The sequence below is a fragment of the Babylonia areolata genome, chromosome 9 (genome assembly GCF_041734735.1).
Source record: "Babylonia areolata isolate BAREFJ2019XMU chromosome 9, ASM4173473v1, whole genome shotgun sequence".
NCBI lineage: Eukaryota > Metazoa > Mollusca > Gastropoda > Neogastropoda > Buccinidae > Babylonia > Babylonia areolata.
In genome coordinates this window covers 50095404-50119740 of record NC_134884.1, presented here as the reverse complement: position 1 = coordinate 50119740, position 24337 = coordinate 50095404, and the positions used below count along the sequence as shown (strand labels likewise).

Genomic DNA, 24337 nt, shown 5'->3' with positions numbered 1-24337 from the left:
GCCGCTCTCAGGGTGTCTCTCAGCTCCATGCCTGTCCACTCTCGGATGTTGTCCTCCCATCTCTTCCTTTGTCTGCCTCTTCTTCTTCCTCCCCTCACTGTGCCTTGTAAGATTGTTTTAGCAAGACCAGAGGAGCGTGTGACATGACCAAACCACTTCAGTTTTCGTTGTCTGGCGAGTGTTTGAAGGTCAGTATAGGGCCCGATTTCATTGCGGATGCGTCTCTTGACTTCTTCATTCGTGATGTGGTCTTTGTATGAGATGCCTAAGAGTCTTCGGAAGCACCTCATTTCTACAGCTCTTATTCTTTTCTCTAAGTCTGCTGTGAGGGTCCATGATTCACATGCATATAAAAAGATTGACATGACCAGAGAACGCATCAGTCTGATTTTGGAACTGATGGCGATTTTTCTGTTTCTCCAGATGGGTTTGAGCTTGGTCATTGCGGCTGTGGTCTGGGCAATTCTTGACAGTATTTCTGGTTTTGATCCCTCGTCTGTCACGATAGATCCCAAATATTTGAATCTGTGAACACTTTCAAGTTTCTGGTCTTTGATTTTGATTTCTGATGTGAAGTTGCTGTTTGTCATCACTTTTGTTTTTTCCCCGCTGATTTCCATACCAAATTTTGTTGATTTTTCTTCTAAGCGGTTCACTAAGTCTGTTAGCTCTTGCTCGTGACCAGCTAATCCGTCAATATCATCAGCGAAGCGCAAGTTTGTGATTGTTCGCCCTCCAATGCTCACTGTTCCTTCATGTTCTTCTAGTGCTTCTTCCATGATTCTCTCAAGAAATAGATTAAAGAGAGTAGGGGAGAGCAGGCAGCCCTGGCGCACACCGACCGTGGTCCGAAACCAATCACCTATGTTGTTGTGAAACACTGCACTTGTTGCATTCTCATAGAGAAAACAGCACAACAAACTTTCAAAGAATAAAGCCTAAGAAGACGCACATGTTTGTGTGTGTGTGTGGATACTTCGGCCAATATAGCGCCAATGGGATGCAAACCAAAGAGCAAAGGCAGAGAGAAAGAAACTTGACGTGGTATGGCTGGACTCTGGCAAATGCGTACGGGTCAGTCAAGTTCCTCATGAGAAGATCCAACTGGCTCTCAAGATGCACCATGTCCCAACGAACATCGGGGAAATGCTGAAGTACTTCCATAGCTTCTCAATGCGGTTCATCACCAATGAATACATGACAGATTGGATCAATCTGGAAGTGGGCATAGCCATGGGCTGTGCAGTTTCTCCAATCTTGTTCGTGCTGGTGATGGAAGTGATCTTGAAGGCCTCAATGAAGCCGGGAACGGATCGAGCCGACCTCGGTAACGGATACCAGATACCTCCTTTGAAAGCCTTCATGGATGACACAACAGTCCTTTCAACGAAAGAGGATAAACACCCGTGAAATATTGAAGCGGCTGAACGAGCTAGCTGCCTCAGCCAGGACGAACTTCAAACCAAAGAAACACGAAGCCTCTCACTGCATAAAGGAAAGGTAGCTGAAACGGTCACATTGACTGCAGCCAACCAAGCCATTTCAACAGTGTCAGATGAACCAAGCAAGAGCCTCGGAAGACGGTATGATGAGTCCCTGAAAGACACAAAAAGAGGGAAGGAAACTAAGCAGACAGCAAAAGAAGGCCTGCATATCATAGACCAGTGTGGCCTTCCTGACAAATACAAAGTGTGGTGCCTACAGTCCATGCTGATACTAAAGCTCCTGTGGCCTCTCCTGATGATATCAGCTGTAGCACAGTCAAGTCAATTGAGACAAAGATCAACAAAGACACTGACGCAAATGGCTTGGTGTCCCACCTGATCTCACTGACGTGGCACTCTACTGTCGCCAAGCAAAGCTGAGGCTACCTCTGAAGTCCCTTGTCGAAGAATAGAAGGTAGGGAAGGCAAGACTTCTCAGCATGCTCGAAGACTCAGGTGACAGTATTGTGAGATCCAACCAACCCAAGCTGAAGACTGGCAGAAAATGGAAAGTCAGGGAGGCAGTCAGTGCAGCGAAAGAAAGCCTTAAGACAAAGGAAATAATAGGACACACCCAAACCAACAGACAGGGCCTGGGATTGACAAAGATGGAATGGTGTTCCAAGGCAAGGGGGAAAGCAAAAAGACATGATAATACAAGAGATCAAGAAGGAAGAGGATGACAAAAGAGTCCAGAAGGCAGTGCAGCAAGGCCAGCAGGGGCAGTGGACAACATGGGAACATGCACTCCAAAGAAGCCTCAGCTGGAGCGACATGTGGAACATGACCCCTCTGAGGACCAGCTTCATCCTAAGATCTGTGTACGACCTCCTTCCCTCGAAAACAAACTTGGTGACATGGGGGAAAGCAGAATACCCTGCGTGCCCACTCTGCCATGGCAAACAAACAGTGGGACATGTCCTCAGCTCATGTGCAAAGTGGCGTTAAGCCAGGGACGGTACGCATGGAGGCACAACCAAGTGCTTAAAGAAATTGCACACGTGGTGAGCACAGGCTGTCCAAGGAGCACCAACCCCACCATAAGTTCCAGTAGAGTTCCACCAGTTCGGCAGAAGGCAATAAAGTCTGGCCAGGAACAGCATCCAAAGTTTCCAAAGAATGGAAACGTGGGCTGCTTGATGGTGCCGAAGATTGGGAATGCACAGTTGACCGAGAAGTATGCTAGCCTAGCCAGCAACCTGAGAGAATCTGGCTTCCAAGCCAAAGTCCTTGCCATAGAGTTTGGTGCAAGAGGGTTTGTGGGCGCATCTGACTACAGCCTCATGAAACAGCTGTCGATTTCTGGCAGAGAGAGGACATGGGTTCTCAAGACAATGGCAGAAGCAGCAGAAAAGAGTTCCAGGTGGATCTGGTCGAGGAGGAATGAAAGTATGCTTCATAAGGATTAAATTTCCATACTCAAACTAGGCGTACGATGGCTCAGTGGTTAAAACGTCTGCCAGAAAAGGTGACTCAGTCCTGAAGTGGCGATCACCCTGGAGGCGCGGGTTCGAACCTGCTGAGGACCAGGAAAACAGAAAAAAAAGAAAAGGCGGCAATACAAGGACATCCAGGAGTCATGACCTGGGTGCGGCCCGGCCCCCTTAGAGTGTAAGGAGTTCAGGGCCGAAACACTTGACTGAGGGGGGCTGCTTCTCTGAAGACCTTGTACTGTCCAGCTCTCCCTAGAGTTTCTTATCACCGCCTATCTTCAGTCAGAGACCAAGCTCTAAGCGCTTTTCAAACACAGAGTCCTTTGCACAACACCGAGGCTGCCTGCCTGGGTAGAGCCGACTGATAGCTGCCACTGAGCACTCATCATTCGTTTTCTGTGTCATTCAATCAGGTTTCAGTCACTCTCTCTCTCTCTCTCTCTCTCTCTCTAAACCCATTGAAAAACATTTGCAAAAATGTTTATATTCTTATATCTTCAACAACTACCTAATCCATGAAGACCAGTCTGGTTTCCGTAAAAAACCATTCTTGTCATACAGCCCTCATACAACTCACTGACATAAATGAAAATAAATTCACACGTCTCTTCTCTTTTTTTCTTTTTTTTCTTTTCTTTTTTTATAATATATTTTGAAAAGGCTTTTGATGTAAACAACAGGAGATGACGAATGGATGTAATTCTGCGAATTTCAAAGTAACACAGTTTGCATATAATTATTTGAAACATGCTCCTGATAGGAAAGAGACACCAAGACTGCGGACGGAACAGGAAAGAGGAATGTCAGTACCACTGCGGAAAACTGAGGAAGGAATAGAGACTGAGTGGCAAAGTCTTTGTGGGGTGAAAATCACGATTTCAGTTTTATCCTCATTCGGTTTTAGCTTGTTTTCAGTCATCCATGTCTTCAGATCAGAGATGCAGGCCTGAGTAGACTCGATGAGAGAGGGAAGGACAGACGAAGGTCCCGACAGATACTGTTGGTTGTCATCGGAAAAGCTATGGTGGGACAACGAATGGTGATTCACAATGGTTGAAATCGATTGTGTACAGAGAATGCCAATAAACACCAGCAGCTTAGCTTTGTCCAAACCATCGACCCGCATTGACATAGCTGGTGCTTCCCGCAGGTGGCGCCAATAGTGTTGGAGGTGACGACAGACAGGTGACCAACAATCCGTGATCACATGGGTTTTATTGATCAGGAAGCCACCGTTGTTATTACTGCTCGTCAATCATTACACAACCGCCATTTCTGTGTAGCCGGATTGGCTACAATCTTCGTTGGGCCATCTTAGCAGACGACTTTTGTGACTCGCCGAAGGTTACCCAAGGAAGTTGTAAATCGGTCACAAGTTATCTCCCTTTACAGGGAACCGTATGATGATTTTCATCAATTTGTTAATTATAAACACTTCCTTATAGATGAGATTATAGTTTTTATATTATTGGACTTCAGAAAGATTATACTTCTCAACTGTAATGATATGATTTGGCCAGGTGGCCTATAACTCTTTTAAACTAATATTTATGTGAATGAATTTTGGCGCGATCTTCGAAATCCACTCAGTTGAAACATATAAAATACCATGTTTTCTATAAATCGATATAGTTGCCGTGGAATTTAGATTGTGCATTAAAATGTAAAAGATTAAGCTTTCTTCTCGTGTATCGCTTTCCGTGTACACCAAAGTTATAGGAATGCGATAGTACGAAATGTCTGACAGTATTTCGGCCCCACAAAACTATCTCTTCTTCAAGCCATTGGAATTCGTCAGTGCCGATTTGAGCAAAATACGTTTTTACAATACCTAGACATTTTTATAGCGTGTCTTGCAGATGTTTGCATTTCTGTTATCAATCTGATTCGTGTCATACATGTATAGTTATGTTGTAGTTGGTTTAAACGAAGTATTTCATTGTCAATCACAAGTGCCAAAAGCACCGCCAAGCGGTGCCGACACGGGAGCTGTCCGTTGAGTTTTCTCTTGAATTTTGACATAAAAAATCTGTACTCTAGAAGCAGATTCTATAGATGATTTTTATATAGTTGGAAATTCAGGATTTTCAGTTACTTAACTGTTGCAATTATATTACATATCGCGACGTTTTAATTGTTGTAATGTACAAAAATGATACATGAACTCGTCAAGTTAAAAGCTCGTTCATTCAGTGACTCTTTTTGTTTACAGTTTTTAACTACATTATTTTTGTAGAAAATGGTTCAGCTTAAGAAAATGCTCGTCTCTTGTAGTTTTGTGTGATATATAATATGTCTATGTTAGTTCCCCGAGCCGAAAGTCAGAAGCCGCTAAATTTGGTCAAACAAACACAAACTTGGCCCGTCAAGGCTCGCGGAGGGCCGGTTTCGTGAGTCGCTTCGCGGCGCTGGCTTTGCGGTTCGGCGGAACAGAATATAAGGAGTGAGCGAGTGCCAGACAAATAGAGAACTCTCCTGGTCTGGAAGAATGAGAGAATAAAAGAAGAAAACCAGCGCACTGCCTTCCCGAGTCTACCTTGCCTGGGTCCAATGCACCAATCCAGCCTACGGACTCAAGGCTAGCCTTGGTCGCAAGGCCAGCCTACGGTCGGCAAAATCGCAATGCACGAACCCAGACTTGGGTTAGGCTTTTGACTAAAAGGTAGCCTAAACAGCTCCGATTTAGGCTGCCGATTTCGCTAGCCTACGCGAGAAGGCTTAAGCCTACTGCTTTTCAAAATGGCCGCAATATACTATTTTCAGCGACGTCGTCGTCAGAGAATTCGCCCAGGCCGCATTTTTCGCGACCGGAATAACCCATTGGATTCTTTTTCCAACACAAAAATACGGAAGAAGTTTCGTTTTGAGCGGGAAGCCATTTTCGCTCTTGTCGATCAGTTAGAAGAGGACTTGCGCTACGACGTGCCACGTCAAGGATCCCTGACACCAAAGAGAACGCGAATTCGAGTTCGTAAACAGAAAAAACTTCCACTCGATCAACGTTCAGGTAAGCAACTTCACGTATCAAGCATAGTCCCGTTACTCTCTGTGTGTGTGTGTGTGTGTGTTTGTGTGAGACGATCAATGTGTAATGTGTGTGTGTGTGTGTGTGTGCACATCAGTGTGTGTGTGTTTGTGTGTGTGTGTGTTTGTGTGAGACGATCAATGTGTAGTGTGTGTGTGTGTGTGTGTGTGTGCACATCAATGTGTGTGTTTGTGTTTGTGTGAGACGATCAATGTGTAGTGTGTGTGTGTGTGTGTGTTTGTGTGAGACGATCAATGTGTAGTGTGTGTGTGTGTGTGTGTGTGTGTGTGGGTGTGTGTATGTGCACATCAATGTGTGTGTGCGTCTGTGTGTGTGTGTGTTTGTGTGTGTGTGTGTGTGTGTGTGTGACGATCAATGTGTAGTGTGTGTGTGTGCACATCAATGTGTGTGTGTGTGTGTGTGTGTGTAGGGAGGGGGGATTTGTATTCCTTATTCTTTTTTTAAACTCTGTTGTGCATGGAATGCCCTATTGGCTATGGCCTACAGGATACTCCGGCACACAGAAGAGGGTTCAGAAACACTTTTGACTGAACTATTACTATAGCCAACAAGGTGTTCAAAACAGTGTCATAAACCTACATAATCTTTAGCACCAAGTGCCTTGTTGGCCATAGTAATAATATGGCCAAGTATGTGTTCAAATCATACAATATGTCAAAAGTTAACCTTTCTAATCTTGTAGCAAGTTGTTCAAGAATTGCCTTGTTGGCCAAAATGTTTGCATGTACAGTGGTTTGCACTTGTGTATTGACAACAGGGCATTTCATGCACAAGTGGGTTCTGGGTGTTTATAGTGTTAAACTTTAACCCCTTTTAGTTCTGTATAACCTTGTACACCCTCTAATGTTTAGAACAACTTGCTGGCTATGCTGTAGCATGGACAACAGGGTGTTCTATGCATGAGGTTTAACAGAGACCCTGTTCTATTTCTTTCAATCTTTTTCTTTATTATAAATAAAATGGAACAGCATTAACCCTCATGCATGGAACGACTTGTTCGCCCAAGAGGGTTAAGCCTCAAGGGCTTCAATTACACCGCCCTTCCATATATGGTTTACTAGACACTTAGTGACTTACAATTTACAGTGTACATATTTTTAGATGTTCTTCTTCATTATGTTTCACAGCCTGTTCTGACTGAGAGAGCCAGGCTGACAGCTGGGAAGGAAACCCGCAGGAGGATTATTGATGAGAATTTTTAGTCAATGTAAGTAAAATTTTGGAATTGATATATTATAACTAACCACTCCCAATGTATGTCTCGAGAAATGAGCACCTCTCCATTTTCACACACAGCCATCTACAGACACATGCACACATTGTACACACAAGTCCATGAACACTCACATTCAGTGTTTCTCTCTCTCTCTCTCTCTCTCTCTCTCTCTCTCTCTCTCTCACACACACACACACACACACACAGTGACACACATATGCCCAAAGCCAGCTTTATGCAAATCAACAGGTTCTTCATTGTCATGAAATAGTACAAAGCCTGAGGACCATATTTGAAAACAAAACAAAACACGATGCATTGATGAGATGTTAAACCCGTAATGAAAAACATGTTAATTGTTGAGTTCAGTCACTCAGTATGAACAAATCATAAAGTGCTTGAACTGAAACCTCTAACAGTAGATTCTTGGGGTGTCATGATTAAGCTAAGAACATTTTAAAATTTTTTATGTTATCACTCTGCAAGAAAAAAACACCAGAAAAAACCTATCATTTCTACATCACATACAAAATGCAATATCCACCCATCTAACACAACTACAAACAGCCCCTGTACAACTAGCCCGAACCATCAAACACCTAGCCAGCCTACCTATTTTCCTCATCAACGAACATAAAACTATATTTAATACTCATTAACCATTCAAAGAATCATCTGCAACTGAGGGCTGAAGAGACTCGAGCTGAGCTATCTGGAGTTCTAATTTCCTGAATTCTAGTTTTGTTTTCTTCTGCTGCAGTATAACTAGTGTTGTCTGTTCTTTATTCTTTTGTATCTGAGTTTTCAAAAACTGTTTATTTAACTCTGTTTCAGATTCCTCAGATGGATCTGACTGCTGGGATGGGTGCTTCCGCTTCTTACTGGTTCTTGGAGGATCCTGTGGAAGGCTGGTGGATGTGGAGGAAGATGAAGAAGGGGCCCGTGATGTAGAAGGCTGCGGTGTTGGGAATGAAGACTCTTGGACCTTCCTACTATTAGGGGTATTAGATTGCGAAGAGCATGTGGCGACTGGTGTGCACATGAATGGTATTGGACTGACTGCACAGGTTTGTCCACCATCATCCTCGGTGTCCAGGTCTGGCAACATGACAACACTGGGTCCAGGCTCTGAAACAAAAAACATGAATGCAATACTTTATCAACCGGGATGACATGACAATGACAGGGTTAACTTATGACATCAAGTGAAGTATACTGTATAGTAATTATAAGTATTTAAAATTTCAACCCCTCACTGCCGTTTTTGCTCAGGCTGACATAAGCGAAGTATAGCATTTCAACACGTGTTAACCCTCTTATGTATGTAGCAAAAATAGTACAACCACAGGTGAAAACATCAAAATAAAACAAAAATGGGGTACCTTATTAAAAAAACCAAAAAGAATAAAAACTTTGTTCACTTTTCCATTGAAAATTTAATTTTTTTACAAGTTAGAAAATCATTGCAAGTGATATATTGTAAGACTTCAGAAGCAACAAAATGCAGCTGTATTTGGACAAAGAAATGGTACCAGCACTAGTAGCAAGCTGCAGTGGTCTCTCTGTCTTGCATTCCTGTCAAAATTCTGGGGGCTCCAGTAGGATCTCCATGCATAAAAGGATTTACTGCAATTTTCAGTGTAGCTTAAGCCAAGGTGTATTAATGAATGCCAGAAAAATGTTAATTGGAGGTAGAAGCTTCAGTTGTGCAGTTTCTTGAGTGTCAGCAGTTCCATTTGTACATTACTGCAAGAATGAATTAAACGTCTCATGCATATGCCCAGCTGGCCATGCAAACATCATGACCAACAGGGCATTCATGCACAAGAAGGTCAATGCTGAAGAAAATTTTACTGTCAGGTAAAAAAAGAGGTATATTTACCTAGTGGTACACTTATGTTGTGGACAGTTGTTTCATAACTTTCTTGTGCAGAGGTAACAGTAGCTGATCTGCATGGCTGTTTTGTCACTGTAAAAGAAAAAATAGAGTATATTTACACATGGCTTGCACCAACAGAATAGATCATGCCTGATGTGTTTACACTACATTACAACACAAAGAACAAAGATATAAATGCAAATTACTTTCCAAAAATGTATACTTCAAAGGTAATTTCATGGAAAAATCACAAAAATTGTCTTGTCTATATACCATTGTTTATTAGTTTATGAAGGTAATTACTCAGCAAAAGTAGAAAATTACTGTTTCATAACATCACAGTTTTGTATAAAAGCTTTAGCAATGGTGTATAAATTATTATAATGTTTGTATGTGTTTTTTAACTTCACCCTATTGGGCATGGATCACCCTCCTGACCATGCTGATCAGCTGAATGTCCCAGGCATGAGTGTTAGTCAAGTGTTGTAAATAACTTGCCTGGTGGTAATGGAGTTGATGACACAGCTATGACAGATACATCTGTAAAACAAAAAATAAATTCTGTAATACAACATGAGGCTCAAACTAAGTACAATGTACTCTCTCTCTCTCTCTCTCTCTCTCTCTCTCTCTCCCGTGCACACATTCTTAAAGAAGTGCTGTCTATTGCCTCGCATTTCATGTTGAAAAAAAAAGAAAAAAAGAAAAAAAAGCTAGCTTTTAAACCCCCCCAACTTTTTAGGCCACTTAATTTGATAATGACATGAAGCTGAGTTCAGTCGTTAGGCTCTATCTTTCTGTCGTTGCTTATTCAATTATTGGCTAGGATATTCCAGTATAATTTTTAAACTGTATCTTACCAGCGGTGTTATCAGCTTGGTCCTGTGAGTATGTGTCAAGTTCATCAGCACCTTCAAAGAAGAGAACCATTTTTGAATAAATCTTTTTTTTTTTTCAAAATGAAAAAAACATTTTTTTTTTAATAATACTATTCCAAACAATGAGATAAGGCCCTATAGTGAGCTTTCAGTTTCAGCCTACTCAGGACTTGAATTAGTGGAAATGTAATTGACTCAGCAAAACAATGTAATGTATATAATATTCAGTGTAATCTAATGAAAGATTTCGGCACATTTTTCTTTGACCTTGTTTCAAGTTTGGGTGTCACTTCATAAAAGTTGATACATTTTACCACTATGAATGGATAAATTGAAATTAACCCTCTTAATCATAGAATGGCCATGACCAACTGGGTGTTGTATGGTTGAGTGTGAAAACCATAATCAAGCATACAGATCCACATATAAGTTATAAGTTATAACAGCAGTTGCAATTTTAGTTTGATTAGCGTCTGTGACTGAATGCTCAATGTAAGGCCTTATCCCATAAATGGCAAAAATGAAAAGTTTACTTTGCAAAAGTAAAAGTAAGTCTGCAGGGCAAATGTGTCTGACCAAGGAAAATAAAGTGGCCAAAGCAATCTACACAAACCTTCACAAACTGCTTACATGCCTTCAAGTTGAAGCCTCTTTAAAATTTACTTCATACTGTTCATCTTTCAAGTATAATGTAGATTTTTGAAGTTTTTCACATGACATGATCCTTTGACAGTAATACAAACTGAACAGCATGAACTGTGCATGAAAATTGCAGTGATGCTAATTAATACATAAATAACCTTTTCTATCATTCTTTCAGTGAGATGCTGAGATATAATACCAATATCAGTGCCAAATCTTATTTGTTATACACACAGAAACACACACACACACTCTCTCTCTCACACACACACAGTGACACACACAGTGACACACACACACACACACACACACACACACACACACACACACACAAGATTTTACTTCTTGTTTTTACAGAGTAAAACTAAATGCACTTCGTTCAAAATTCAATAAAAGTCTCAAGGGTGTCTGTGGTAAATCTCAATGTTTTACAACATATCATTTACTTTTTGATTGTCAATATTTTAAGAAGCAATTAAAAAGACTTACTGTTAAAAACTCTGACTGCATTGTCCATTCATTTCCACTATTTCTCAAGGCGATTCATATGCTTATGAATAGTAGAATTGGTTCCTTTTTGTAATGTTTGCTATTAATTCTTTTTATATGTTTTTATTTATATTGTTCTTGTTAATTATTAATTTTATGTTTAAATGTATTCTTTACTCTTCACACATACTCACACACACATACTCACGCACGCACAGACACACACAACCACAAACACATGTACACGTGCACAAACACACACACACACACACACACACACACACACACACACACTATAGAAACATACAGTCACATTGTCACACACACATACACACACACTGAAACACACATCCACACACACACACATGCGCGCGTGCACTCACACACACACACACACAAACATTCGCTTATGAAAATCGCATTGGTTCGTTTTTGTAATGTTTGCTGCTAGTTCTTTATTATTATTTTTATTTTTACTCTACTTGTTAATTATTAATACATGTATTCTTTCTTCTACACACACACACACACACACACACACACACACAACACACACACACACACACACATTTAATTTATACACAGTTGTACTGACACAAAGACATGCACTTATATATACACACGCAAACGCTCGCTCAAATGCATGCATGTATTCACACGCAACTTACATTTCACTTCCATCCACCGCCCCTTTGTCTAATATCACCTACCTGTGAAAAGACGTAAAACTTAAAGAAAGTACACACACACACACACTAAAAAAAAAAAGCAACTCACCGTCTACACCAGTTCTCAAAAATGAGCTCCCAAGGAGCTGATCGAGTAACTCCTCAAATGGTACTCGAGGAGGTGGTGGTCCTCCCGGTTCTTGTGGCCACCTTCTTCTTGTTGTAGGCCTCTTTGAGGTCCTTCCAACGCTTTTTACAAGCGTCAGCGTCCCTGTTGTGGCCTCCAACAGCGTTGACTCGATCCGCGATTTTCTGCCAGACCGCTCTCTTTTTTTTAATAGTGGTGCCAGCCTGAAAACGCGAATTTATCACTGCGTGCTCTGTAGCGACCTCCTCCAAAAGGATATGTGTCTCACAATCGGAGAAGTTAGGGCGCTTCTTTTTTGTTTCCATTGTGATGATCTGCGACGCGAATGAAGCACCAACAACAAAAACACGCAGGAAAGAGGCAACGGTGCTTGGGCATGCGCACAGCGCAAAATTCCGAGGGATGCCCGGGAATCCCAGACACAAGAATGCATGACGTCATTGCACTGGCTGGCAGGCTTTTGACTTCGTTGTCTCGACCAGTGTCTGAGTCCATGCATAAGAAACTGGCGGCGACTTAGGCTAAAGCCAACAAAGTCAAAAGCCTTGCCTCAAGGCTAGCCTACGGTCAGGCTCGATTGGTGCATTGGACCCGCACAACACCTTCTACCTGTCTTCACCTTCTCTAACACCACCTTACCACCCCGTCACATCTGTTTAATGAGTATTGAGTCGTCGCAAGACAAGACAAGACAGACAGGCGTACACGTGTGTTGGTGCAATGGTGTGCCACCCCAGCCACAGTGCACGGAGCCATCCCTGTGTGTGTGTGTGTGTGTGTGTGTGTCGGAACTTAATGGGGGACACGGCAGTGCAAAAGAGACCAAAATTATGATTTTTCATGATTTGGGTTTTGGATTCTTGAACATCTCTTCTATCATATGCATTAGTTTTTCCATTGTAAAGATGTCTTTAACAATGAAAAAATTGCCTATGAAGATTGCTTGCTGAATCACGAAAGTGTTTATTTTGTTCAATTTCGACGCAACTGAAGTCGTCAAGTTCCTGGCCTTGACAACATACTTTGGACTTGCTCAATGATGAGTAAACCTACAACCATGAGACTTTGCATGATTGTTTTATGACATGTTATTGAAGTTTTGTCACGAGTATGTATGAAAATATTCTCTGGGTTTTAATCCATAGCAGTTCCAATCTTTTTACCCATTGTAAATTTTGAGGATTTCGCAATTCCCAGACTTACAGAATGTTACAAACAAAACTGGCACGGAGAAATAGAAAGCAATGATAGGTATAAATGGTTCGATTCATTTAAATCAATTTTTCAAACAGAGAAGTATATTAAGATTGTAAAATTTGCTTTGCGAAGCTCAGATTGAGAGCACTTGGACTGAATACCAATAGAAGACAGGTTTGATTCAGATGTAGCAACTTCTCCTTGCCCAATGTGTGGCGAAAGGCCAGAAGATGAAAATCATTTCATATTTAACTGCAAAAGATACGATGAATTGCGAAAAAAAAACTTTACCCTTTTCACTACAGCTCCAGCGCAGAGAAAAAATTTGTTCGGCATTCTGATGAGAGAAAATGAAGATATGATACTTTCACTTGCAAAATATGTATCTGGTGCAATGAATATACGGAAAACTGACGTCCATCATCGTTCCAAATATTCATTAATCAATCAAAAATTAGTATGGGTTTTATGAGGGAAAAAAGCATAGATAAAAAGGCAGGGCTTCATTTGGATGGTCAGTCTCGACATTGTAATTATATGATGTGTTCGTATTGATATGATGGGTTTTGATGTTCAGGCATAAATAATTATTTCATGATATATAAGTTCTTTAGTATGTGTTTGTATTGAGGTCAGGTCAGGGGCATAGCCCTTGCTACTGGTACCATATAACCCAGTACTACTTGCTGCATACGAAGTCTCTCAACGACGGACCAGGTGGAGGAGGAAACCTTTTCCAACGGCTGTGAAGGTGGAAGAGGGTGACTAAAGGGCAGGGGGAGCTCTTATCCTTGGCTGGAAGTCCTCCTAGGAGACGGAGCTCTGAAGAAAAAACCTGCACCTGCCGAGGCCGTCCTACACGTGGCAGTATCTGCACATGTGGGACTGTGAGCGTCGGTAAGCGAGAGAGTGGGGAAGGACTGCACAGCTCCTCCTCACTAAAAAAAAAAGTCACCTGTGCTGGTCAGGCAACCAGGCTAATGTCGACTGCTGTGAAACATGGACGACGTATCGCCGTCACATTCAACAACTTGAGCAGTTTCACCAGAGATGCCTACGAAAGATCCTCAGCATAAAGTGGCAAGACATGGTCTCCAACCTCCAGGTCCTAGAGAGGAGTGGCCTGCCCAGCATCGAAAGCCTGCTGATCCAGTGCCAGCTACGCTGGACAGGACACGTTGTCCGCATGACAAACAACAGGGTCCTCGGCAGATGCTTTTGTATGGCCAACTGAAGGAAGGCCACCGTGAACTTGGAAGACCCTGCAAGCGCTTCAAGGACACCTTGAAGACAAACCTCAAAGCCTGTGACATAGACATTGCTTCCTGGGAAACTGATGCCCTTGACCGCTATCACTGGAGGATGGTTTGCTCTAGTGGCATAAAGACGTTTGAAAACAAGAGAACGCTGGCCATTAAGGAGAAGCGTGAGCGAAGGAAGCAGGGTTCAGCTTCTGGAGACGTTTTCCGTTGCAACACCTGTGGGAAGTGCTGCACATCCAGAATTGGCCTCTTCTCCCATATGAGGACACACACCAACAGATAAGCCTGCCTGCCTACTCATCTGTTGGTCCGACGGGAGACCCCAAGTATTGATATGATGTGCGTCGATGTTACATACGTACATACTCATTATATGATTTATATGTACTTTGTTTCTGTGTACAGTCAGGTCAGGGACATAGCCCTTGCTACTGGTACCATGTAATCCAGTACTACCTGCCGCATGTGAAGTCTCCCAACGACGGACCAGGCAGAGGAGGAAACCTTTCCCAATGGCTGTGAAGGCGGAAGAGGATGACCAGAGGGCAGGGGGAGCTCTTATCCTTGGCTGGAAGTCCTCCTAGGAGACGGAGCTCCGAAGAAGAAACCTGTACCTGCCGAGGCCGTTCTACACGTGGCAGTATCTGCACCTGTGGGACTGTGAGCGTCGGAAGGCGAGAGAGTGGGGAAGGGACTGCACAACTCCTCCTCACTAAAAAAAAAAAAAAGTCACCTGTGCTGGTCAGGCAACCAGGTTAATGTCGGAACGACGAGCTAGCCCTTCAACGCCCAGCTTTCCCAAGCCTTGCGGCAATGGAGAAGTTGTAACAGGGACAGGCAGAGGATGCTGTTGGCAGTTCCTAGTCACGACTCTGGCTGTGGGGTGATGGTCGTCCGCCATAGACTGGGGCAGATGCGGCGCCCGTATCCTCCCACAACGTCAGAGCAGCCCTTTTTCGGGACAGCACTGCTCTCCCCACACGGGGGAGGGGAGATAACAGGGACAGGCAGAGGATGCTGTTGGCAGTTCCTAGTCACGACTCTGGCTGTGGGGTGATGGTCGTCCGCCATAGACTGGGGCAGATGCGGCGCCCGTATCCTCCCACAACGTCAGAGCAGCCCTTTTTCGGGACAGCACTGCTCTCCCCACACGGGGGAGGGGAGATAAAATGATCCCTGAACAAAGTCTGCCTCACCTAGCACCTAGTAGGAAACCGCACCTACTTGGACATCCAACACTAGCGGTCGAAAACAACAGAAGAAAAGAACCAGGAGTCATGCCCTGACTCTGGGTGCCTGGAATGTTCACACCCTTTTAGACAGAGATGACAGACCAGAAAGGCGCACAGCGCTCATTGCAAGAATGCTCGATCGCTACCAGATGGACATAGCAGCCCTGAGAGAAACCAGGTTTGTTGGTGAAACCCAGCTGGAGGAAGTTGGAGGGGGCTACACCGTCTACTGCACTGGGAAGCCAGATGGCATCCCAAGAACCTCAGGTGTGGGCTTTGCCATACGGACCAAACTTGCACGACAGCTTGACAGCCTTCCACGTCGCATAAACGATAGGCTGATGACCCTGCGTCTGAATCTGTCCGAGGATCGCTTCTCCAGTCATCAGCTGCTATGCCCCGATGATGACCAAGCCTGATGAAGATTTCTATGAGGAGCTCAGCCGCACCATTTCAGCAGTAGACAGAAAGGACAGGCTGATCATCCTTGGGATTTCAATGCCCGCGTTGGCGTGGACTTCTCCCCGTGGCCAAAAGTCCTTGGACAGCACGGCACTGGCAAGTGCAACTCCAACGGACTGTTTCTGCTCTCGCTCTGCGCACAGCATGGACTGACCATCACCAACACCCTCTTCCAACAAGCGGACAAGTACAAGAACACATGGATGCACCCCCGCTCCAAGCAATGGAACATGCTGGACTATGTGATTGTCCGGCAGAGGGACAGATGTGATGTTTCCATTACACGCTGCATGAGAGGAGCAGTCTGTTGGTTGGACCATCACCTGGTGCGCAGCAAGATGAACATCAGACTTGCACGCAAGCTACAACCAGCCAGGCAGAAACCCCCTAGGAAGCTGAACACCCACCGCCTCCCTATCCCCAAGGACGTGCTGCAGCAGCAAATCCAAGTAGCTCTCCAAGAAATTCATGCATCGACCGATGTAGAAGAGGTATGGAGCACCTTTAGAGATGCTGTGTACACATCAGCAGCTGACACACTTGGCTTTGTACAGAGGAGCCACAAAGACTGGTTTGACGGCATCAGGATCACATTTCTGATAAAGACTGCCAGAGGAAGAAGAACCAGTACTTGCAAACCAAGCAACTCGTACAGAAGAGGCTGCATGAGATGAAGAACATCTGGTGGGAGAGAAAGTTCGAAGAACTTCAGTCCGCTGCTGATGCTCACGACATGAAGACCTTCCATGATGGTCTCCGAGCTGTGTATGGGCCGAGAGTCACAGGATCAACCCCTGTCCGAGCTTTGGACCAGACCACTCTCCTGACAGACAAGAAAGACATCTTTGCTCGCTGGCGTGGCATTTGTAGACCGTCCATGATTGACATCCATAGAGCAGTGTGGTGAGAACTATGGCCTTGTATACTTTGAGCTTCGTCTCCAGGGTGATGCCTCTCCTGTTCCAAACGTTCTTATGGAGTCTGCCGAAGTCAGCGCTGGCTTTGGCGAGTCTGGCATTCACCTCGTCGTCGATGACAACTGTGCGAGAGAGTGTACTGCCCAGGTATGTGAACTTGTCCACTGCGTTCAGTCGTTGCCCGTTGATGAAGATGCTTGGTTCAACGTAAGGCTTTCCTGGAGCTGGCTGGTGCATCACCTCAGTCTTCTTTGTGCTGATTGTGAGGCCAAAGTTGTCACAGGCAGCAGAGAACTTGTCGACACTGTGTTGCATGGCAGCTTCAGAGGCAGCGTTAAGAGCGCAGTCATCAGCAAACAGGAAGTCGTTGACGGTGTCTGTCCTCACCTTGGTTTTTGCTTGAAGCCTCCTGAGGTTGAAGAGTGAGCCACCTGTGCGGTACCTGATGCCAATGCCTACGTCAGCGTCTCTGAAGGCATCTGTCAGCATGGCTGAAAACATGAGACTGAACAGGGTGGGGGCAAGAACACACCCTTGCTTGACTCCGTTGGAGACAGGTAATGGTTCTGAAGTCTCTCCGTTGTCTTGGATTCGGGCCAGCATCCCATCGTGTAGTTGCCGTATGATGGTGATAAACTTTCCGGGACATCCGTACTTCGCCATGATTCTCCAAAGGCCATCTCTGCTAACAGTATTGAAGGCCTTGGTCAGATCGACATAGGTGGAGTAAAGGTCGGCGTTCTGCTCCTGACGCTTCTCCTGGAGCTGCCTAGCAGCAAGTACCATGTCGATAGTCCCGGGTTCTTTCCGGAAGCCACACTGGCTCTCTGGTAGGAGACCTTGCTCAAGGTGCGCTATGAGACGGTTGAGTAGTACTCTGGCCAGAGTCTTGCCTGCGACGGACAGCATTGATATTCCACGACGGTTGTCACAGGCCTGACGATTTCCTTTGCGCTTGTACAGGTGTATGATGGAAGCGTCTTTGAAGTCCTGTGGAACTGCCTCATGCTGCCAGATGAGCTGGAAAAGCTGATGAAGCTTCTCAGTCAGCGCCATACCGCCTTCTTTGTAGACCTCAGACCTCATTCACCAACAGCTAATCACAAGATACAAAATTAGCCTATGGGACACTGCTTAATCAATAATCACACGCATAAAATTAATAGGAAAATCTCGATCAGTCCTTTATCCCGATACTTACTCGTGTTAAACACTTTCATGCGGCCAACACTCAGGCTAGACGCACTGATGCCCAGCCTTCCACAATACCCCCCTCGCCCTCCCCCCTCCCCCCATCCCCATCCCCCACCCCTACACACACACACACACACACACACACACACACACACGGAATGGTGTGATGGCCTAGAGGTAACGCGTCCGCCTAGGAAGCGAGAGAATCTGAGCGTGCTGGTTCGAATCACAGCTCAACCACCGTCGTTTTCTCCCCCGGCCTTAACTAGACCTTGAGTGGTGGTCTGAACGCTAGCAATTCGGATGAGACGCTAAATCGAGGTACCGGCCGTGTGCAGCACATGATGCACTTCAAGTTCGCGCACGTAAAAGAACCCACGGCAACAAAAGCCGCCGCCGGGTTGTTCCTGGCAAAATTCTGAAGAAAAATCCACTTTGATTGGAAAAATAAATAAAACTGCATGCAGGAAAAAATACAACAAAGAGAAAAAAGGGGGAAAAAAAGAAGAAAAAAAAGTGACGCTGTATCTGTAGTGTAGCGACGCGCTCTCCCTGGGGAGAGCAGCCCGAATTTCACACAGAGAAATCTGCTGTGACAAAAAGAGAATGAATACTACACTACACACACACACTGAAAGACGTTCTTTGAAAGAAAAGATCTGTCAATATCAATCTTTGTCTATATTGTTATAGTTCACAAACCTACGGGGTACGTTTATGCGAAGGTCAGGTCTCTCTCTTTTCTTTTCTTTTTTTTCTGATTTTTTTTTCTTGTGTTTCAGCAGATGCGAATATGGATCAGTCCACACCGGCTTTGACTGACACAGCCTTGAAAAAAACAACTGAAACTAAGTGTCTACTACAAGCATGAGAGGTCAAGCAGAATTTTTTTCCACATTTTTCTTTCAGATGTGTCCACTGCTGCAATATCTTTAACGTGTGATGGGGGGGGGGGGGGGGGGGGGGGGGGGGGGGGGTACTGGAAAAAAAAGAAAAAGAAAAAAGAATAATCTGGGAGGGGAGAGAATCGTGTTGCTTTGGTTTTGCCCGTTTCGGCTGGCTTTCCGACGAAATATGTCGTACAAACAGCATTCGCTTATTGCAATGTGTTTTGTTTGTTTAACGCCTTAATTAGTCAATGATATTTCGTTTTTCGATTTCCGTAAGTTTTTAAACCTACTTTTACAGTATTTCAGCTGGCTGTAATAACATGATTACACTTGCGACAAACACCAAACTTGACATCCGGCTTCTATTTTGGGGGAAAAAATCGTTCTCGTCGCAAGAGGTGGGCCAAAATTAGTTATTTTTTATTGTGTTTTTAATGAGTAGTGTTCTTTTGATTAATTTTGCATGTGCTGGATTACACATCGTATTTTCAATCTCTCGCGTGTGTGTGTGACATGAGCTTGCATGAAAAGATGAGGGATAGGAAAAGAGAAAGGAGACAGTCTCAAGAGTGTCTGGCACTTCCGAGTCCGGGAAATAATTACTAAATTAGGGACAGTCGCCAAACCAGAGTTCGGAGAAACTGGAGCTTTAATCGTGTTGCAGTAATAATAAATTTCACGTGTAACACCCTGGGATTGTCATTGAATACAGTGGCTGCTGTATTAAAAAAAGAACAAAAAGCGACAGGAATCATACTTCAATCGTCTTGCACGTATGGCTGTTAATAGTGTTATGTGATGCACTGATATTGATGGTCTCTCTTGGTCTGCTCTAACTTTCCATCTTATCCTCTACAGTCTTTTGACTATCACCTTGTCTGGCACTGTTGTGATTGGCGAGGCAAGGGAGCGCGGCACTAATGGAAGGCGAACACTTGGGCAGTACATTAAATTCTACAAAACAGAATCCAAGCGATTTTTAAGGCATTCAACATTAGAGCGTTTACATCAGACTATCCAGAGCCAGTTTATTCTACATAAAGTTACATTTCCACAACACAATTTGAGAAGAAGTGATCGACAGTCTTGTTTTACAATATTATTGTTGTTTTTTCAATCTGTAACCATGTCCTCTTGTTAGACTGTTTGTATTGACTTCAGAAGGAGGTTTGCAGTATTAGAAACTAATTTTGTATATACCTTGATTAGAATATTAGATCCCCGCAAACTCTTCTGTGATGTATACTATGCAGTTTAATACATATTTTTAGTCTTTCTTCATCCTCCTTGTCTTTTATTGTTGTAATCCTGGAACAAATTTTGTTGCTCTTTTTAACCCTTTCATCGCCAGAGGTGCAGAGCTAGTTGACTGTACAAACCAGATGAGCAGCAGTACACTTCTGTCTAAACCAGATGTGCAGGAGAGGGAAAACTGTGTCACCACCAACCCACTTTACTTAGCCATAACTTCGCTTTTACTCATTGAATCTTCTTCATTCATAGCTCATTTTAAAAGGCAAAGAATGCAAATTATGATAAGCATGATTATTTGTATGAACACATTCACTGATTGACTGAATTTTGAAATCAGTTGATGAAAATGAAAAAGTATGTACTTTTGAGAAGTTTTCACATATTCGTAGTTGTTTTAAACATAAAACACACCATTTCAAGTGAAAAATGAACACACAGACTGGGAAATACAACTGAAAACATAGACTTAACACAATGTAATAAAATGTGGACTCGCCTATGTGCAGAGATGAGAAGAATACACACACACACACACACACACACGCACACATGCATACACACACACACACACACACACACACACACACACACACACACACACACACACACAATCATTAGGGAAAACACCACCACCACACATTCATTCTTGACCAGTCTGGCAAATTCTTCTCCACTGTCACTGTCAGCAATTGGCACTCCAGCAGGCAAATTATCGTCTAAATTAATTTGCAATGCCTCCATGGTGTTATAAACACCCTTTCATTTGTTTCGTGAAGTGCTGGCCGTGCTTCAACTGGAGAAATCTGCTAAATATTCAACAAACTCACACAGCTTGCAACTTGAACATAGAATAGATGTTCTGGAAACATGTGGTGAACATTTCAAACTTGTGTGGTTTCACGAAAAGAAGAACGAGCGAGGTTGGTAACTCTAGTGTACAGGTTGCCGATCGGCGCCTGAGGCAGTGAGCGTTCAGGTTGCTGATCGGTGCCTGAAGCGTTCAACTAGGAAGTCGCTGATTGGCATCTGAACTGTCGAAAACGTTAAAAGACACCTTCATTTTGAAAGTTTTTTTTTTACTCCCTTGTGTAAACAAAGTGAGTCTGTGTTATAACCTGATGTTTAGTTGTCTGTGTGTCCATGTGTATGTGTGTGTCCATGGTAAACTTTAACAAGTTCATTTTCTCTGGAAATACTTAGCCTAATACCAAATTTGGATTAAACATACGAAAAAATCTTCACAGTCATAACAGTAATAGGTTGTAAGTCTTCCAAATTAAACCATATTTCCGTATTATTAACCTTGAGGCTCGATCTGGATTTTTAAAAAATCCATATATATTCCTGCTTCCCAGTTGCCAGAGTTTAGGCTATGTTTGGTTATAAGACAGTGTGACATTGTTTTTCTTATTCGCGCCGCAGTCAAGAAAGAAAAAAGAAAAATTACTGCATATGAATATTTTGAAGCGGATACTAAATTAACTGGAATGAACAAAGAAAATTTGAATCAGTCGATTCTTTCAGTTTTGGTCAGCCTGTTGTAGACTGGTTTGTGTTTCATTTCAAATATTAAATTTGGTCAAGTGATGTCAGATGCGCTGTAGTGCTGTGAATAAGTATACTGGCTTCCAAACAGAACATCCTTGGTTCAGTCCCGCTTGCATGTTTGTTTTTTCAAAGCTTATCAGTATTTGATACAGAACCTGTTTAACTTTTTTTTTCTTTTTTTTTTTCTTTTTTCGTGATTCTTTTACTGGTTACAAGTGAGTCTGGAAGGCCTTGCCTCTCTAAAAGTCTCTTGTTTGTTTTTTCCAGTTGTGGATTGAAAACACTATTTGCATATATATATTCTAGATGAAGCCTTACACAGGCAGTAAACAAAAGTCTCATGGTATCAGCATTAAGGTACTCATGCAATCTGCTAATTGACCTATGACTTTATTTGCTTTGTTCACTTTAATTTCTACATGAGAACTTCAGCTTGCTATTTACATTGACTCCCAGGTCTTTTTATACTGTTTTCCAACTTGACTTGCATTTTCACCATGTTTCCCCATGAAATAATTATGAATCTGGTTTCTCTTGCCAAGTCTTTGCATCTTACATTTGTCTGCATTGATTTTTTCCCCTCCTTTTTTTTAATTTTTTTTTTTTTACCACATATCTGTCCAGTCCACAAGAGAATCAAGATTCCTTCTGAAGAGACTCACTTAGTCAGTCTTGATCAGGAGAGACCGGACCATAGATTTTTGTATCGTCTGCATACATACTACACAATTTTTTTGCTCATCAGGAAGGTCATTGATAAACAGCACAAATGAAACTAGTCCTAAAACACTGCACTGAGGCACTGATACCATACGTTGCCTTCCTGTCACAGAATAACTAATCCAGTCCTCAACATAGCCTCTGGTATTAGTGATAATGATACCATACGTTCCCTTCCTGTCACAGAATCACTAATCCAGTCCTCAACATAGCCACTGATAGTGATACCATACATTGCCTTCCTGTCACAGAATAACTAATCCAGTCCTCAATATAGCCTCTGATAATGATACCATACGTTGCCTTCCTGTCACAGAATCACTAATCCAGTCCTTAACATAGCCTCTGATAGTGATACCATACGTTCCCTTCCTGTCACAGAATCACTAATCCAGTCCTCAATATAGCCTCTGATAGTGATACCATACATTGCCTTCCTGTCACAGAATCACTAATCCAGTCCTCAACATAGCCGCTGATAGTGATACCATACGTTGCCTTCCTGTCACAGAATCACTAATCCAGTCCTCAATATAGCCTCTGATAGTGATACTATACGTTGCCTTCCTGTCACAGAATCACTAATCCAGTCCTCAACATAGCCTCTGGTATTAGTGATAATGATACCATACGTTCCCTTCCTGTCACAGAATCACGAATCCAGTCCTCAACATAGCCTCTGGTATTAGTGATAATGATACCATACGTTCCCTTCCTGTCACAGAATCACGAATCCAGTCCTTGACATAGCCTCTGATAATGATACCATACATTGCCTTCCTGTCACAGAATCACTAATCCAGTCCTCAACATAGTCTCTGATAGTGATGCCATACGCTGCCTTCCTGTCACAGAATCACTAATCCAGTCATCAATATAGCCTCTGATAGTGATACCGTACGTTGTCTTCCTGTCACAGGATCACTAATCCAGTCCTGAACATAGCCTCTGATAGTGATACCATATGTTGCCTTCCTGTCACAGAATCACTAATCCAGTCCTTGACATAGCCTTCTGTCACTAATCCATACCCAATGTCAAAGTAAATCATCGTGAAAAATATTTAACAGTGAATGTCAAAAGTCCATTTTTCCTTCTGTGTAATGTGAATCTGAGAAATGTCCAAGATAAACTTTAGGGAGCTTAATCAATCTGTCTACTCAAATGAATTTTCAAAACTAAGCAAGCATTTAATTTTAAACAAGATATTATATCCATGAAAATACTGCAGACAGGGTTATTTGCTTATGATGTTAATGCTTGACTGATCTTGGCTCTTTTACAGCAGATGCAGTGCAGTGTGTCCTAAAACTGCTTTAAGCATTACACACATACACACACACACACACACACACACACACACACACACACACACACACACATATACATAGAGAGAGAGAGAAAGAGAGAGAGAGTGAAAGGTCAGGTCAGGGGCATAGCCCTTGCTACTGGTACCATGTAACCCAGTACTACCTGCTGCATGTAAAGTCTCCCAACAATGGACCAGGTGGAGGAGGAAACCTTTCCCAACGGCTGTGAAGGCGGAAGAGGATGACCAAAGGGCAGGGGGAGCTTTTGGCTAGAAGTCCTCCTAGGAGACGGAGCTCTGAAGAAAAAATCTGCACCTGCCGAGGCTGTCCTACACGTGGCAGTATCTGCACCTGTGGGACTGTGAGTGTCGGTAGGCGAGAGAGTGGGGAAGGCACTGCACAACTCCTCTTCACTAAAAAAAAAGTCACCTGTGCTGGTCAGGCAACCAGGCTAATGTCGGAACGACG

General features: G+C 43.2%; 2 protein-coding genes and 1 long non-coding RNA gene across 5 annotated transcripts in view; 2 read left to right on the top strand and 1 right to left on the bottom strand.

Moving 5' to 3' along the window:
- The first annotated feature begins 5468 nt into the window (after positions 1-5468).
- Positions 5469-8988, top strand: LOC143285574 (uncharacterized). Its single transcript, XR_013055706.1, has 3 exons — positions 5469-5924; positions 7091-7170; positions 8014-8988. It is a non-coding gene; the product is annotated as an uncharacterized LOC143285574 (long non-coding RNA).
- Positions 7195-12241, bottom strand: LOC143285573 (uncharacterized). 2 transcript variants are annotated; one of them, XM_076592969.1, is made up of 4 exons: positions 9919-11823; positions 9557-9598; positions 9062-9148; positions 7195-8307 (listed from the first exon to the last, which is right to left on the bottom strand). In XM_076592969.1, exons 1-4 carry the CDS (start codon positions 9986-9988, stop codon positions 7835-7837), a joined length of 672 nt encoding a protein of 223 aa, XP_076449084.1. In that variant the 5' UTR covers positions 9989-11823; the 3' UTR covers positions 7195-7834. The 2 variants fall into 2 exon arrangements, 1 of the variants encoding a protein (XP_076449084.1); XR_013055705.1 differs by lacking the exon at positions 7195-8307 and adding an exon at positions 11845-12241 and having other exon boundaries at positions 9919-9969.
- A 7170-nt stretch (positions 12242-19411) lies between these two features.
- Positions 19412-24337, top strand: part of LOC143285571 (kelch-like protein 9) — a 64266-nt gene continuing 59340 nt past the window's right edge. For both annotated transcript variants that reach the window (XR_013055704.1, XM_076592967.1), the window contains exon 1: positions 19412-19435. The gene's annotated coding sequence lies outside the window, so the exon portion shown is untranslated. The remainder of the gene's footprint in view (positions 19436-24337) is intronic.

Bases quoted from the DNA above. Each gene is read 5' to 3' on its own strand.
- LOC143285573 (XM_076592969.1), bottom strand. From the start codon at position 9,988: ATGGTTCTCTTCTTTGAAGGTGCTGATGAACTTGACACATACTCACAG. The intron at 9,599-9,918 runs GTAAGATACAGT...TTTGTTTTACAG, and splicing joins CCAAGCTGATAACACCGCTG to ATGTATCTGTCATAGCTGTG. The intron at 8,308-9,061 runs GTAAATATACCT...TTTTTGTTTCAG, and splicing joins CAACATAAGTGTACCACTAG to AGCCTGGACCCAGTGTTGTC.